The 16,093-nt window shown below is 45.6% G+C and overlaps 1 protein-coding gene across 2 annotated transcripts; it reads left to right on the top strand.

The window, feature by feature from the left end:
- The first annotated feature begins 106 nt into the window (after positions 1-106).
- NKIRAS1 (NFKB inhibitor interacting Ras like 1) lies at positions 107-15,340 on the top strand. 2 transcript variants are annotated; one of them, XM_050316607.1, is made up of 5 exons: positions 107-171; positions 1,160-1,254; positions 1,946-2,072; positions 9,167-9,408; positions 12,262-15,340. In XM_050316607.1, exons 3-5 carry the CDS (start codon positions 1,979-1,981, stop codon positions 12,499-12,501), a joined length of 576 nt encoding a protein of 191 aa, XP_050172564.1. In that variant the 5' UTR covers positions 107-171; positions 1,160-1,254; positions 1,946-1,978; the 3' UTR covers positions 12,502-15,340. The 2 variants fall into 2 exon arrangements, with proteins under 2 accessions (XP_050172564.1, XP_050172573.1); XM_050316616.1 differs by lacking the exon at positions 1,946-2,072 and having other exon boundaries at positions 134-171.
- The last annotated feature ends 753 nt before the right edge of the window (positions 15,341-16,093 follow it).

Here is a 16,093-nt window from a genome sequence, read left to right on the forward strand (position 1 = left end):
GCTTCCGGCGGCCGCCGCGGGGCCTCATGGGTGATGTAGTCCCGGCGGGCGCGGGGGGCCGGGCCGCGCGGGGGGAAGAGGGGGGCGGGCGGGAGGCAGGGGCGTACGCCATCGGGAGAGAGGGGGCGTGGCCAGCGCCGGTCAACGGGTCCGGCGCGAGGCTCTGCCCAGGTGCGCGCGCGCTGCCGTGAGGGTGGGGACGGGGATGGGGTCGCGCGGGGTCCGGGATCTGGGACAGGACGGGGTTTTCGGCGGGATGCGGCATCCTCTGGAAACATCCCCCCAACCCCATTCTCCCTCCCCCAGGGTAGGGATTGGGTGGGGGTGGGGCCTACGGGACTTCCCTCAAAATCCCGCAAAAGAAACCTTTAAAAAAAACCCTCCACAAACCTCTAAAATAATAATTAAAGAAATCATACATTTGTTCAGGCTCGAGAAGAGGAGGCTCAGCGGCGGGTGCCTTATTGCTCTCTACAACTACCTGAAAGGAGATTGTAGGGAGGGGAGGGGTGTCAGTTTCTTCTGCAACCAGAGGACCAAAGGAAATGGCCTTTAAGGCGAGACAGTGGAGATTCACATTAGATATTAGGAAAAAAAAATTCACTGTTAGAATGGTCAGGCGTTGGAATGGCTTGCCCAAGGAGGTGATGGAGTCACCATCCCCTAGAGGCATCTGGATCTAGAGCTGGGTGATGTGGTTTGGGGGTTACAGGGATAGTGCTGGATTGATGGTTGGACTGGATGATCTTGAAGGCCTCTTCCAACCTTGATGATCCTATTCTATTCCAAATAAGAAACCCTAAGGGCTGAAAAAGCCCTAAAACCAACTCCCAAACCTTATCAGTAGGGGTCAAGGGGTAAGGAGCCCCCAGAGCTGCAGCCCTGGGGGATGTTTCCTGACATGGTGAGCATGAGCAGCCCCAGGCTGGGGCCAAGGTCGTGACTTTACCCATCAATCTCCTCCCATCCCTCCTGTGCACAGCGTCACTGAGTGACCTGGTCTGGTGGGTGGCCTCCCTGCACGTGCCAGAGGGGCTGGAAGGAGAGGATCTGTAATCTCCCCTCTAACCCAAGACATTCTATGTTTCTATGAGTTAGGCTTTCCCAGCCTGCAATTCCTTCCTGCCTCTGGCTGCAGGATGACCTTTCTGTTTTTCAGTGTATGCTTTGCAGAGCACCCTGGCTTGTGAAGTGTTACCCCGTTAAAGGAATTGAAGAAGGACAACACCAGCCCCTCCTCATCCAAAAAAAAAGGTACTCTTCATCTCTCTCTGTGGCAAATGGCTCCAAACGACAAACCAAGTTGTGGTCTGCTGCCCTGCCGTGGCTCACTGGCAGAGGGAACTGCCCCTGGCTGCTGGACACCTCCTGCTAAATCCAACCCCCACCCATCCAAACTGGTTTAAAGCAGACTGAGAAAAACCTGCTTCTCCATTTGCTTTCCTGTACTTCTGCCTTTAACACTCCTGCTTTGTAGGTCCTAGTCCGTAAAACTTAGAAGCTTTCTGTGGGTGAAATGAAAGGGAGGGAACCACCATTTTCTTGCATTTCCAGAACCATCCTGGTACCATCAGGTACCATCAGGCCCACTGCAAAACCAGGCAGCCCAATCACACGGTGTTACGCACACGCCAACAAACACAGCCCCTGCCCCCGGGGCCTTCCATGCCGAATCACTCACAGCCTCCCTGAGCCTGACAGGACAGGCGTCGAGGCTGCAGGCAGGCATGAGCACCACCGGCAGCAGCCTAAAAACCTTAAAAAATGGTGTGGGAGGAAACTCCAGTCCTAAAAATATCAGTCTCTGGCGAGCGCCTGGGAGGGAGCTGTGCCTCCGAGTCACCCGCTGCTTCGCGCTTTGCCTCTCGCTTTCCGTGGGCTCTGCTCCCATCGGGAGCCGACCCCTGCCGCCGTGCCAGGCTAACAGCCTCCTGTGTCTGCACAGGGCTCGCCTGCTGACTCTGCTCCCCTGGGAAAGATGGGAAAGGGATACAAAGTGGTGGTTTGTGGAATGGCCTCAGTGGGAAAGACTGCGATTTTGGAGCAGCTTCTCTATGGAAAGCATACTGTTGGTGAGACATTTTTACTTTTGGGGGGGAGGTTGTTTCCTTTTCCAGTGTCCAGTTCTGTGTGGGCCCCAAAACACCTGTAACTGAGTACTCTCAACTGCAGTGAGGTGAAGGAGAAAATTAATGTGGTTTTGTTGCATGTCTGGTCAGTTCTTGAAATTTGTAGTCACTGGCAGATTTTTAAAAGAGCCTTGAAGAATAACCCTTTCCGCGATGTTCCCAGTTATAAAACATGAATGTTTAAAAAGAAACAAACACAAGAAAGTAGGTGATGTGCTTGCTGCCTATTTACATAAGAAATATCTCGTTCCCTGAAGATGCCATAGATGCCTGAAAAATAAATAGATGTCATATGATGAGTGGGGACACTGTTTAGACTTTTGTTTCATCTTCTTAAAGCTTTATTTTGCTTGGTTTTGGCTAACATTTAATCAAAGCTCTGGCAAGAAAAACAGCTCAGCTTTAGGTTCCGCGTTCTGTGCTGAAGTTGAAGGCCAGGCATCTCAGCTCTCAAAGAAATCCTACTGTGGAAAACAGACTTGACAGTGGAGCAGGGGATGTCTGAGATTTTCTGTGCACAAAAGAAAGGGAACAAAGGCAAGACCAGCATGTTTCCCTCTGTTTCCACATGACTTGGCTTTGAGAGGAAGGGCAATGATCATTAAGCTGACAAATTTTTCCTGCCTCACCCAGAAACAAGGGGTGGCACCAGGGTTTTGACAGAAGATGCCCAGTCAGTATGCATCTTTTTCTTGAGTTGTTAAATTAGACCTTGGTATAAGTTACTGCAAACACACCAGGATTTCTAGAACGGTGCTTTGCAGCACTGCACCTTTAAAATGTGTGGATGGGAGGAATTTGCTGGCAAAGCGTGATACAGAGCTGCTTGCTAATAGCCGTGTTTAAAAGGAGGATTTCCTCTAATGTTGCAGCAACATCTGTTTCCAGCATCCTACCGAGCGCCACGCACGTAGCCCCGTGTAGCTTTCAACGTGAAGGCTGCAAAACCCGGAGGCTGAAGGTTTTTCCCTGTGCTACCAACCTGCCTCTCTTCCGCGCTGGGCCGGGTGATTGTCAGGGACACCCGAGCAGCATGAGCAAGGCCACGTTACTTAAATCGTATTGCCTTGCATTAATTCCTGCCTCCTATTAGCAACCCAGGCAGGAAGGATATTCGGGTGTTGCTGATCAGAGGAGCTATTTATGGAGCCAGCCATGTACGTGATTATACAACATCATGGATACTGGCTGACATAACCAGAGGGAGACCTTGTGCCTGGAGTTTAGCTGTGGGTGTCCCTCTGTCGCTCCCAAATGCTCTGCTCCATCTTGGCCATTGAGAAACGCAGAGCTCCACCCCCACATCTTAAAAAAATCAGTTTTCCTTTCCTGCAGCTCTGCTCTTATTTTCTGGAATTACTAGAAAGGGAGGGAGCAGCTGGGGAGAAGGAAGAAGGTAGTCTCCTGTTTTCTGTGATTATAGTCAAATCTTATTCCCAAGACATTCAGAGAAGAGGGCAAACAGCAGGGTCAAGATCAGGATATGGAGAGGGCTCATTATGAAGCCCCTATAGCCCCAAAGGCTGTGGCCCAGCCGTTTTGATGTCACTCATGTGGGCCATCAGGCACATTTAAGGGGATGGACTGGTAAATTGATGTTTTTTTGGCAGTCTTCCTGAGTGGTCATCATCCTCCCTGCCTCTTTCTCAGCACATGGGCATTGTGGCAGAGGATGCCTGAAGTATGGGCTGGTGAAAATGTTTCCCATAAGATCTTCAGCTATTCTTCCACTCTGTACTGATTTAGCCCTCAAACTGCAGAGGCAGGACACCACTGTGAGGGTCTCACTGGGCAAGGACAGAGTTCGAGGAATGGCAAGTCTTTGATTGCTCCTTAGCTAAGCTGCTTTAAACTGCACAGACCCATTGCTGGTGCTATCATTGCAGGGGTAACCTTTCCACACTTGAAACATGATTACTGGGTCACGATCCTCGTTTCCTAAAGCTTGCGAGCGCCAGAAAGCTGACATGTACATTCTGGCTTCTGGCCTTTTTGGCAGGAGGCAAAAAAGACTAGTGTGTTTGCTGAAAGCCTGTCTGTTCAGAGCCAACCAGCAAGGCAGATCACCGGGCATGGCAACACGGACACAAGCTGTTTCAAAACCTGTGCTTCCTGACTGACGTCAGGAGCAGCTCCGTGGCCGGTCTGAGGTCCGGGGAGCCGTGGCGAGGACTGCTGAGCCAATGCATGGAGTCTTTCCATTTTGATGGCATGCACATCCTCCTCCCAGTGACAAGAGGCATGCCTGAACTTAGTTGGAGGCTCAGAGCACAAGGTCTGGTGCCGTCCTCTGAAGTGTTACGGCCATTGACACGAGGGGTTCCTCCTGGCTGTAAATCAGCCATGTGTCTATGTCAGTGCTCATATGCCTCCTAATGACTTTCCTGTAAAAAGAGTGGAGACACAGCTGCTGTCAGGGAAGTGATTGGAGTCCTTGGAGGTTTCACGCTGCTATGTAAAGGCCTTGGCTTTGAGCCCGTGCTCCTGGCTATGCGCTTGGTGATGGTGCTGTAAACCCAGTTGCACTGTGTTTCTTTTCCTAGAAAAATGTGCACCTTCAAGTCTCCCTGGCTTGTCACGGATGAAGTCCCTAAGTGCCGCTGCTGCTCACATGGTCAGCAGCTAACACTCTTGCAAAGGCACTAAGATTACTTGGGGTCAAAGAGGAAAAAGTACTCAGGAGGGAGGAATAACTCTGTGGCATATGAGCAACAATGTGTGGTACTGAATTTTGTGCTAGGCTTTAAACTGCAAGTGAAGCTCTTTGCCTTGTGCCCCAGGTTGGGAAGGGAGAGGGCAAAAAGATGAGAAATGCTCTCAGAGCCACATAAAATAATGTACATATTGCATGGCAGACTCCCTTGCTAAACTAATACAAGGAATCAGAAAAGAAACCAAAAGGAGATGTTTGAAATGGGTGCAGATTTAGCTTTGAGTTATGTAGAGACTATATTGCCATAGGTCAGGACAAATAGTTGTTAAGAATTGCACATATGTATATGATACATATAAATGCACAGCAGTGTGCCCAGGGGGCCAAGGTGGCCAATGGCATCCTCGCTTGTATCAGAAATAGTGTGACCAGCAGGACCAGGGAAGTGATTGTCCCCCTGTACTCGGCAACGGTGAGGCCACAACTCAAATCCTGTGTTCAGTTTTGGGCCCCTCACAACCAGATGGACATTGAGGTGCTGGACTGGGTCCAGAGAAGGACAATAGAGCTGGTGAAGGATCTGGATGCACAAGTCCCATGAGGAGCGACTGAGGGTTGTTCAGCCTGGACAAAAGGAGGTTCAGGGAAGACTCATCACTCTCTACAACTGCATGAAAAGGAGCTTGGAGCAGGTTGGGGTTGGGTCTCTCTTGACTGGGCTAACAGGAGAGTTGTTGCCTTAACTTAGGCATGGGACATATCTGTAAAGAGGATAGTTATTTTTCCTTAAACAGTGGCCCTGTTCAGTGATGGTACTGAAAGGAGTCTTCCTTCTGCCTTTACCTTGAAACCTATGGTAAAGCCTATCAGCTCAACAGGAGGAGATGAGAATTCTTCCTATAGAACACTTATCTCTGCCTCCTGGCTGTGTAAATAGCTGGTATGGCCAGGTTATTCACAAGCAGCTACTTCAGATCCTCTTACTAAGTGGGAATGAAAACACCATATATTACTGTGGTAGAACCCATAATGAGAGAATCTGCCTCACTTGGTCCAGCTGGAGGGATTTGGGGTTTTGGCTTATACAGCTCCAAAGATGTGGAGGCTGATTAACCTAATTATGCATTCATAGAATCATAGAATGGTTTGGGTTGGAAGGGACCCTAAAGGTCACCTCCTTCCAAACCCCTTGCCACGGGAAGAGACACCTCTTTATGTATTTGATTCTCGAATACAGATGTTCACAAATTAAAACTACCTCATGATAGAGGTGCAGTCAGCTTTGCATTTTAGAAATAGTTGAAAATGGAGCTGAATGTATGCAACTGAGGGTCACAACCTGGCTACTTGTTAGCAGCTAAATCTTAATAGGCCAGCTCCTTTTGAGATCTGCCCAGCTCTTCTCTGAGTCAGGGATCCTCTGACAGACTGTCATTTGAGACCTGAGTAAGCAAAGCCCCTTATCCTGCAGTTTACAAACATAAGAAATAGCAGGCTTTAGGAGCTCTTTGCTGAATTCCTCCAGAAAAAGGGAAAAAGAGATTACACAGATCTTCAAAAGTACTTCAGAAGACTCAAAATATGCACTGCATTTATGTTCAAGATTCAATTGCAAACTTATGAAATTCCATCCATTTTGAAATTTTGATTTACTTTGGTATTTGCGATATATCTGCCATGCCAGGCCTGAGTGTGCAGTATTCATTAGTATATTGAGCCTTTTCTTTACCTCATTGGGAAACCACAAAGGTTTGAACACCATCCAATTTATGACTGAGGCTTCCCTTTGCAGTTCCTCTGTGTCACAGTTGGTAACGCAGACGAAGACCCTTCTGCCTCTCCTAAGATTTGCACCAGCTAAGTAGGTATCAGAGAGTGGCATCACTCCTTTCTATTCCTCCTTCCCCTTCCTAACTTTTTTACACCTTTAGTTTTCAAAGAAGACATGAGATTGTGCACTGTCTTGTCAGTTCCCCTTTACCCCTGTGACTTCTGAACCTGAAAGGTGGCCCACTGTAGTGCTCTCCTCCAAAGAAAAGCTGGCAGCAGTCTGCAGGGCGGTAACTTCCCAGCACAAACTGCCCTTGCCCGCCCAGGTAGCGAAGGTGGGAGTGTGCCTGGGGATGTCAGTGAAGGAAAGGAGAAGCAGGGTTCCTGTGGCAGGGAGGGTTGGATGGTGCCAGCACCTTCCTAGGACACTGACTAGTTTTGCTAGTCTTACAACAACTTGCCTGGACCATGTTTGAATGGATACCAGGAAAGCATTTGAATGGGACGGTACTAACAAAAAGTGTAAATATCATTGTCAGCAAGATGTGGCTAGTACATGGTCTGGGCTTTATAAGCAAGCCCCTTGAATAAGGTGGCATAGGTATTTCTAAAAATTATCTGTGTTTACTTAGGAAATTACTTGCATATACTGCCTCCTCCAGTGCACATAGGTGAAATTTCACCTCTGAAATCTGATACTGGTGCATAAATTCCAACTCCCTCCTAAGTGCCCCCCCTATTTCACATCAAAATTTGTTGTTCTATTCTGCTGAATTAAATCCCAGGTCTTAAATTTTCCTCTTCGTTTTCAAATAGGATGTTAAAAACCATAATTTTCACTGCTGCTTTTAATGCCATTAGGAAGAGATTGTCACAGGATAACATGGATATATTAGATGTCATTGAATTACAGTGCAGCATTTAGATGATAAAAAACTGTACAACATTATTCATTGATTTCTAAAAAGAAAACTTAGGTACTTATGGTTCATTCCTTCTTGCCAAAGCTGTATTTACTGATGCTAGATATTTCCTTGACCTGTCTGTACAATGCAACGAGGCAGAGCAAGAATATAGTGCTATGTCTGTACAACAGTGCTATATCCAGAAAGGGCTCCGTTACTACCTCAGTCTTTAAAAATACCTCTATAACACATTCTACAACCACACAGAATGCGTTTTTGTGCTTCCTTTTTTTATTAACCTTTGTTTTGTCCTTCTGTTCTTAGATTTGCTCCCACACATTAGCACGGCTATATTTGGAGGCAAGATAAATTAAATCATTGGAAACCTAATAAGAGTTTGATCTATGCAGACTGCGCAGAGAGGGGCAAAAAGAACAGCTTGTGCCACTTTCCTGCACAGGAATGCTGCATACATCAGGGGAAACCATCAGCGTGGGTGGAATTCTTTAGCTTGTTTGTCGATGTGAAATATTTTGAATAGTGTCATTGAACATAGCAGAATCCTTATTTTCACAGGCCAGATAATCCCTCGTGTTTCCTTAAACAATGCACTAAAATGGTCCCTTTTTGGCAGACAAAGAGAATAATGCAGGATTCATTACTGTAGCCCTGCAACAGCAAACAGTTGTGTATAGGAGTGCAGTGGAGGCAAAAACATGGATTGCAGAGGGTTCATATGAATACTTAAAATCAACTCTGAAAGGGGCCCAGCTACACTATACATAGGTTGTTTGGACCTGTAGCCTTATGCACCTGCATCCAGGAGGAACACAAAGCTAAGGTGATTTATGTGTTTCCAGGTTTGTCTTGGGAAAAAAATAATGGTTTAAATTAGTTCAAAGCAAGCTGCCTTGAATTACCTCGCATTTATCATGGGGAGAGGAGGAGGGAAGGAGGGCCAGTATGTGGACAGTCAACATGGAACAGTTGATACACATATCAAAGCTTATTACCTTGTGCATGCTCTTACCTTGCAGTAAATGAACTTGCTCCTATTAGCAAATCTGAGTCATTTTAAATCCCTAAGGGATGGAAAAACCTCACTGTGCATTTGAGTAAATAGAGCATGCAACTTTTTTTGTATGCAAACATCCCCTTCCCTTTCTGGCTTGGTTTCACTTGGTTAGATGTACCACCAATGCACATTCATTTCCAGAATCATTCCTTTGGCTGTTGCTTCTGCAGTGTGATCCAGCTCATTATGAAACAAAGAAGTAGGCTTATGATGTTAGTACTTGACTATCTGGTGTTTCTCAGCTGTTCTTCCAAAACGGTATGTTCGGGCAGGCCTGTTTGCAGCATGTCTGGCACAGAACTGGTACACTGGGTGGTTGGAGTTTGGAAAACCTGGGGGGAGAACACGCATCTTATCCTATTCTGAATGTTGTATAGATTAATTTTACAGGCATAATCAGATGCTTATACATTAGGTGGTTGTATTTACAGTGGTGCTATTGGAAATAGCTAGTGCGGTCATCTATGAATACAATCCTCCATGGGAATGCCAGGCAAGGTTGGGTCCAAGTCAAGTCACACAAGAAAACATGCACTGAAAGCTATTGTGGGGTGAAATTCCACTGTCCTGCAAATAATTATTATAGTGGTGCTTTACCTATAGCAGTTGAACTTTCCTGCTTGTTTTCAAACAGGCTTAGAAGAGGGTGCCACGATGGAAGACGTGTATTTGGCGTCGGTGGAGACAGACCGAGGTGTGAAGGAACAGTTACGGCTTTATGACACCAGAGGTCTGCAGGAGGGTGTAGAATTGCCAAAACACTATTTCTCCGTTGCTGATGGCTTTGTCCTGGTGTATGCTGTGACCAGCCTTGAAGCCTTCCAAAGAGTTGAACTGCTCAAAAAGGAGATCGATGTCTTCAGGGACAAAAAGGAGGTAAATGCATGGTTGACTAAATGCTGTATCAGTGATAGGAAGTTAAGATGGCAAAGAACAGATTTTGTTTCTGTAAAAATCGCATACAAAGGAAAACAAATGTACCCACAGCCTTGGGCAACCCAGCAAAAGGAAGCTTTCTCATGGTGGAGGAGTCTAATTCACATGCCATGCAGGCCATTCAAAAGAATGCTTTTTGTTTTCTCTTCCTTATTTCCTCTAGTAGAGCTAAAATTCAGTCAGCTGAATGCACCAACCAGGACACTTATGACTAATAAAACATATGGTCTACAGCAGTGCAGCTCATATGTTTTCTTAGATATTGTACAGGGGAAGTCAAGTGCATAGAATAATATAGCAAAGGGCATTATCTTTGTTTGTTTTGTATTCATGTACTTGATGGCTTACAAACTAGTGTAATTGACAATGGGTCTCCCAGACATTAGTCAATTGGCAAAGCAGCTTTAATGTATTTTAACAACCATATTGAATCAATTCAATTGTGTGAAATGACTGCTCTATTTTCCCTCAGAAAGCAGCTAGTGTTTTCAGCTGACAGTGTTCCAGCTTAGCTAAACAAATATAACTTGCGTGTGGCATTAGCATTATGGCTTTTCCTACAGTATCTTTATATTCTCAAGTAGTTTTCTCTGCTAAAAGTCTTCAGCCTACAGCTTTCCAAATGCCTAGTTTATGCTGTTTGGGGGGAAAAAAAAAGTGCATGAAGAATTAATTGGATAATGATAGGGAGAGACTTTCCAAAAATGTTACTTGTTTTGCACTGACAGCGCACAGGGTGGTAGAGGAAGGCAGGCTTAAGTTTGACAGCAGAACGAATGTGCAGTCACAGGAGAGGTATGTTAGCTGGTAGGGCTGGTGTGAGCTGCAGACTGTCACGTATATCAGGGATACAGGAGTCAATCATAACTCCCCTGCAGGGCAAGGAAAGGTGGACAAGCAGGAAATTTTTCCCAGGTGCTGTGTTTGGTGAGGGCCCTGATTTGTTACTCTACAGCACGTTGTAATGAGGAGAGAGAATCACAGCTCCAACAGGATCTGCATCCCGCTGTTCTGTGTTACCTGTCAGAACTTCTCTCTCATTTCATGCAGGTATTTTAGAAAACAGTTAGTTTGATTATCCTTTTGTGATTTTGACTGAGGATGATATAGTCAAAAGATTGGTGCCCACAATAAAATGGATAAATTAGTGTCATTCCTGTGATTTCTAATCCATATAAAGTAGGCTTTGAAGCATAGAAGGTGAGATCAAGAGTCCTATCTTAAGACAGCTGTTAATCAGTGGATTAACAATTCTATGACTTAAAGTTTGGGCTCTGCTAGAATGAATCCTTAACTGAATTAGGGATGTATCTCCACATGTGGTGCTTCTGAGCTGGCAGAACTTCAACTTGTTGAGCGGCACCATCCCCTGTTGTGTGGTAGATGACAGAAGGCACTGATGGCTGGTTCCTTGTCTCTGCTGGTGGTGGGGGCTCTCCAGCACACACCCTAAAGTCTGGCGAAATTTTACACTAAATAGAGGTTGTGTCTGTTACACTGACAGGGCTTACCCATAGCTAAAATTCAGTTGAATAATGTGGTAAATGCACATGAAGATTATAGCTCCTTTCAAAGCCTTCACAGAGGGGGAAAGAAACCCCCAAACAGCATTTTTTCAAACATCCTGGAATGCTGTAGAAAAGAAAGGAAACCTCAGACCTCACAGGAACAGGACAAACTGCTCTAGCTGGAAAGAAACAGAAGACATCCTGGAGTTAGCCTGATGAACAGGAAAGAACAGGCAGGTGTGGCCACAGCAAAACCCACAAATCATCATTAAGAGAGGACTTTATGACTTGATCTCTGTCAAACCACTAGTGCAGAGATGAGACCAGAGTCTGACTAAGGACCTTGAACTGTACATGTAGGCATGGTTTCCCCTAAGAGCTGATGCTGGTAAAACATTTTTAGAAAATGGTTAACTTAAAGTAAGGAGGAGCAGTAACTTCACGTGTCCAGCACTACTTTCAGCGCTTCCTAGAACTGAAATACTGGGAAGGCTGCATATACCTACTGAGCTCAGCCACCCTGTACTGTCTCGGGTCATACCAAAGTCACTTGATGGATCCTTACAACTATGACTCTGACTTGATACTGCTGTGCTGCTCTACTTGGCTAATAACCAGCTGCTCTTCAAACTGCTTCCCAGGGGACAGTGCTGGCTCTTATCTCCCCTTTCAGCGGGCTATCCCTGCTTCAGTCCCTCTGGTGGCTCTTGATGCCCGGGGCTGGACAGCCAGCGGGACTGGGCTGGGAGAGGGGCCCAGCAGCCCAGCCTGCCCGGGCCACTGGCACGGTTGGCTTAATTTATATTGTGGGTTGGGGCTTGGAAAAGAAACAAACAGGGCAAAATCCACAGCTGTGGGGTCCAGGCTTTCTCTGCTGCCATGCATTTTTTCATCTCTCAAGCATCTGCTGCTCTGACCTACTCAGATGTCACGCTCTTATCATTTGCCTAGGACAGCTCAATTGCCAAGTAAGCGGAGAATCAGGCTGTTTAACTTTGGATCTCTTGGGTATTGTTTCCCTTCCAAGCAATTGGCAGGGGGAGCGGGGTGGGGAGAAGGGGGAAGTCCTGCATATCCTACCATGAAAACAAGCTCCCAGCCCACAAGTAGATGAGGCTAATTCAAATCCCAGACCCTGATCTTCCAAACTACATGTAACTTACCTTGTGCCAGGGCTAACTTAAAGGACAGGTCTGAACTGTGTAGCTACTTGCCTGCTACTTAAAAGGATTGTGACTCATGGATGGTTTTGGTGTAAAGCTCACCCTTCTCATTTGGTTTGTAGGTAACAGTTATTGTCTTGGGAAACAAAACTGACCTCCTGGACCAAAGGCAAGTGGAAACAGAAGCAGCACAGCAATGGGCAAGGGCTGAGAAAGTGAGACTGTGGGAAGTGACTGTGACAGATCGGAAAACACTGCTTGAACCCTTCACCTTCTTAGCTAGCAAACTGTCCCAGTCCCAGAACAAATCAACATTTCCCTTGCCTGGAAGGAAGAGCAAAGGGAATAACTGTGATAACTAGGCTAGCCTAGCATTGTCTCCTGCTGCCAGGTCACAGTCTAAGTCCTTTTTGTGCCATTTGCTTCTTGCAGTTTCACTTAAAGCAATAATCTCATTCAGCAATAAAATCAGAAAACTTATAGCTAAGAGGTATCCTTCCTTCTCACAGACTTGGCTTGAAAAAGTCTGGTGGTAAAAGCCTAAAAACGTTCTTCATGACAGCAGTTGCCTTGCAACGAGGGCTATGAAGACCAAAGGGATAGATGGACACCTCTCTGTTAGGGGCTTTCAGTATGCCTGGATACAGCCATGTTGAAGGACAAATCAACAAGCTTACCATTAAGCAATGGCCTCGCAGATCTATAGCCTCTAGTCACAAATAGTATTAGCTGCAATAAAGCATTCAATTTGGAGAGACAATATGTTTGAAATGGCAATAGTTCTTTTACCTTGACCTTAAATAAAGCCACAAAGCATATCGATGCTGCAGAAGGCTGAGGTCAGTGTCTTGTTGTAGGAAAAGGATATGGGGAAGGAGAAATGATTACCAGATTTAGCCACTGATATCCTGTTAGTGTCTGGAAGGAAAAAAAAAAAACCAAATCATACAAAAACACCCCCCACATGTTCTGGGAAATACTAGAACAGATCTACTCTGACATAAAGCTTGTCAACAAAGTCTGGCAATCAGTGCTTCCAGCTCAAGAACTCATTTGTATAAACCAGAAAAGCTCTCAGAGCACTCATTAATTTAACTGCGACTTGAAGGACAACATAGCTGTATGTGGGTTTGTTCCAGCATGTCCAGTACAAATCAGTCACATTCACATAGGTGATAATTGTACTGAGAAATTATACAGAGCAATTTTGTATGCAGGAGGTACTGCCTGGGCTCCGCTTAGTGCATTGCATAATGCTCCTACCCGGCTGCTCAGCCAAGCTGCAGCAATCCACCCCCTCTATGAAGCTACAGCCCAGATAACAACTGGTACAAAGTGCTGCACTGCTCCAAGAGAGCAGGCTAGGGAGTGCAGGAGGCTGCCTTTTGGGAATATCCCCATGGAAAACACCCAGAAACACTTGTGCACACGGCTCTGGACTTAACCCACTACAGTGTCCAGCAGCAGGAGCACAACTGCATCTGCCGTGTTGACTCAATGCTGGTAAAGGTAAACCTGTGCTGCAGGAATCTGCTGTCCTAGGTCAGCCTGTCAGTAAAGTTAACAAAAGGGATATATATATAGAGGGACAGAATGAGCAACTGTTCCCAGAGACAGTGGCCAGTTTTTGGCATCTTAACAACCTCATGTACTAAATGATGCTACCTTTTCTTTATATTTGAAGACAAGAGCGGGGAGAGGGAGTGAACCTAAATACCCAGTTCCTGCATTTTTCACTGTGTGAGTGCTGTTTTGAACAAATACTGAGAATTTCACTGTGAATCAGCAAAACCACAAGCAGTATTTGCAGTGTCATAACTGCTAAATAGCGTGCTTAACGATCACAATTAAGCTTATAGTATTGCTCTTCCTGAATACTGATTAATAAAGTCTGTCAGCATTACTGATGTCAGAGCAGCAGTACACTTCACCAAAAATGAAACAGGTATCCCTACCATTATAACGAAGGTAGACGAAACTGTTTATGTGCTTTGCTCAATATAGTTTGGATTGCTGTGGCCAAGGAGTAAGATAAGAGAGCAATTATGAATGAGCAAGCTCCTGCAACTGCCCTGCTAGAAACGTACAATTGTTTCCATTGCAACACTGCAGCTGAGTAAGCACTACAGCATGACCTCCTCCAACCTGGCTAGTAATAGTCATTGTCCCCAGTGATGCTGCAGGACAACACTCCCTCCTCACTCATTTCCTCCCGAACACATGTGTACTCCACGCTGCTCCCTGCCCAGAAGACTCCGTATCTGCCTGCATGCTTGGGAAGTAGAGGTGGCTTCAGAGCAGCAGTGGTTCACCTCCTTGCTGCAACCTCTTACCAAGGATTGGGTCATGTTCCCCTTCTTCAGCTCTGCAGAATCCTTCTTCTAGATTGGACTTGAATCAGCTTTGGATGAATCAAAATATGTGAAGACATCTACTACCATCACATCATCACTGAAGCTGACCCTTGAGCAAAGGGAGTACAGGTTGACAAGTCAGAATTAGCTTGAAATGCGTGGAGATGGAAAGAATGGAGATGACTGGTTCCTGTCCAGCTCTGCACGCTGCAGACTCAGAGCCAATTCTACTGCCAAGACTGATGTCACCTGTAGGCTGCCAGAGCTGTGCAGTGGAAGTGTAGCTTGTTCACTTGCTCCCCTGGACTTCCTGGACTTGACAATATTTTAAGACAAGGAGACAAAAAGGATCTTCTAAATGACTAAGGCCATTTTTTCCAAATATGTTACATAAAGGCAAACACGTTATCTTTAATTTGGTTAAATTCACTAGAAATGTGTTTAGGTCATCCAATGCATTCATGTAAGAAACCACCACCCACTGTTTTCTTTCATAAGCTTATTCTGATGCTTTTTAAACACTCAAATCGTCTATTCTAAATACCAGAGTATTTTATTGACAAGTGATGGAAAATGTAGTGTCTCCTCTGCAAACAATGTACATACAGTGGCTGGTACTGAGTGAAAATGAAACTTGCTGTAGTACAGTTTTGCAGAGGGTTAATAAGTAAAGTCCAGAGTATAATGTAGTAGTTAAAGGGCAGAACACGTATTTGTTCTTACTGTTCCACTGACCCAAACCCTGTTCTGGGTCACTGGGATCATTTACCTTCTGCAAAGCTAAGTCCCTTCACCAGATAATGGAGAAAAATTGTTAAAAAGAAGAAAAATAAATTAGTAAATTGAACTATCTTTCTCTGTTCTTCTTAAACCTCTATCCTGCTAAATACACACTGTACAGATCAGTCACCCCCACCAGCTACAACAGTTAATTTGGCATGTCCTGGTAGCACAAAGCAAGGAGCTGGCAAAACCCTACTGAGATTAAGCCATTTACATCTTTACGCAGTAGAGGAGAGGAGGGAAAGATGACCAGAGATGCTCCTAGTGTAATGCAGCTACATGCCAAACAGCTGAGGGGCCTCATACACCAAAACATACACTGTGTCAAAGGACTGCAGTTCAGCTGGTAAGGCTAAGGTACTACTACCCACAGCCACCCAGCAAAGGAAAGGGCACCTCTAATTAACAGCTTACTTTGGACCAAGTTAGATTGACTCTGTATCTAGACAGGAAGAGAAGTACATAAATAAAATATATACAGAATTTATTTTAAAGTACCAACCCAAATCCAAGAGCACAGATGACCACGTGGCACCCAGAAGAATTTCACAAGGTGAAGTACTCGCCCTGTGAAAATGAATCTGTGCTTCCGGCCTTTGCCTTAAGGGAGTGGTCTGAAATGCTGTATCCACAACTAACTGCCCTGTTGCTACACACCTCAATGTAAACACCATGTCTCTAGGAGATAATCTTTATAGGTAGTTAAAGGATCTACAGATTAAGTCTCCTTTACAGTGTCTCCTGCTAGCTTACCAGGACACGATTCCCTCTCTTCCAAGTCCGAATAGGCCACTCCATCAGAAAAGCATCAAGATAT

This window comes from Myiozetetes cayanensis, unplaced genomic scaffold (assembly GCF_022539395.1).
Source record: "Myiozetetes cayanensis isolate MyiCay16 unplaced genomic scaffold, myiCay2020 scf1, whole genome shotgun sequence".
NCBI classification, from domain to species: Eukaryota; Metazoa; Chordata; class Aves; order Passeriformes; family Tyrannidae; genus Myiozetetes; species Myiozetetes cayanensis.

Coding starts and splice junctions, on each gene's coding strand:
- NKIRAS1 (XM_050316607.1), top strand. CDS start 1,979: ATGGGAAAGGGATACAAAGTGGTGGTTTGTGGAATGGCCTCAGTGGGA. Junction 2,073..9,166: donor CTATGGAAAGCATACTGTTG/GTGAGACATTTT, acceptor GTTTTCAAACAG/GCTTAGAAGAGGGTGCCACG. Junction 9,409..12,261: donor TCTTCAGGGACAAAAAGGAG/GTAAATGCATGG, acceptor TTTGGTTTGTAG/GTAACAGTTATTGTCTTGGG.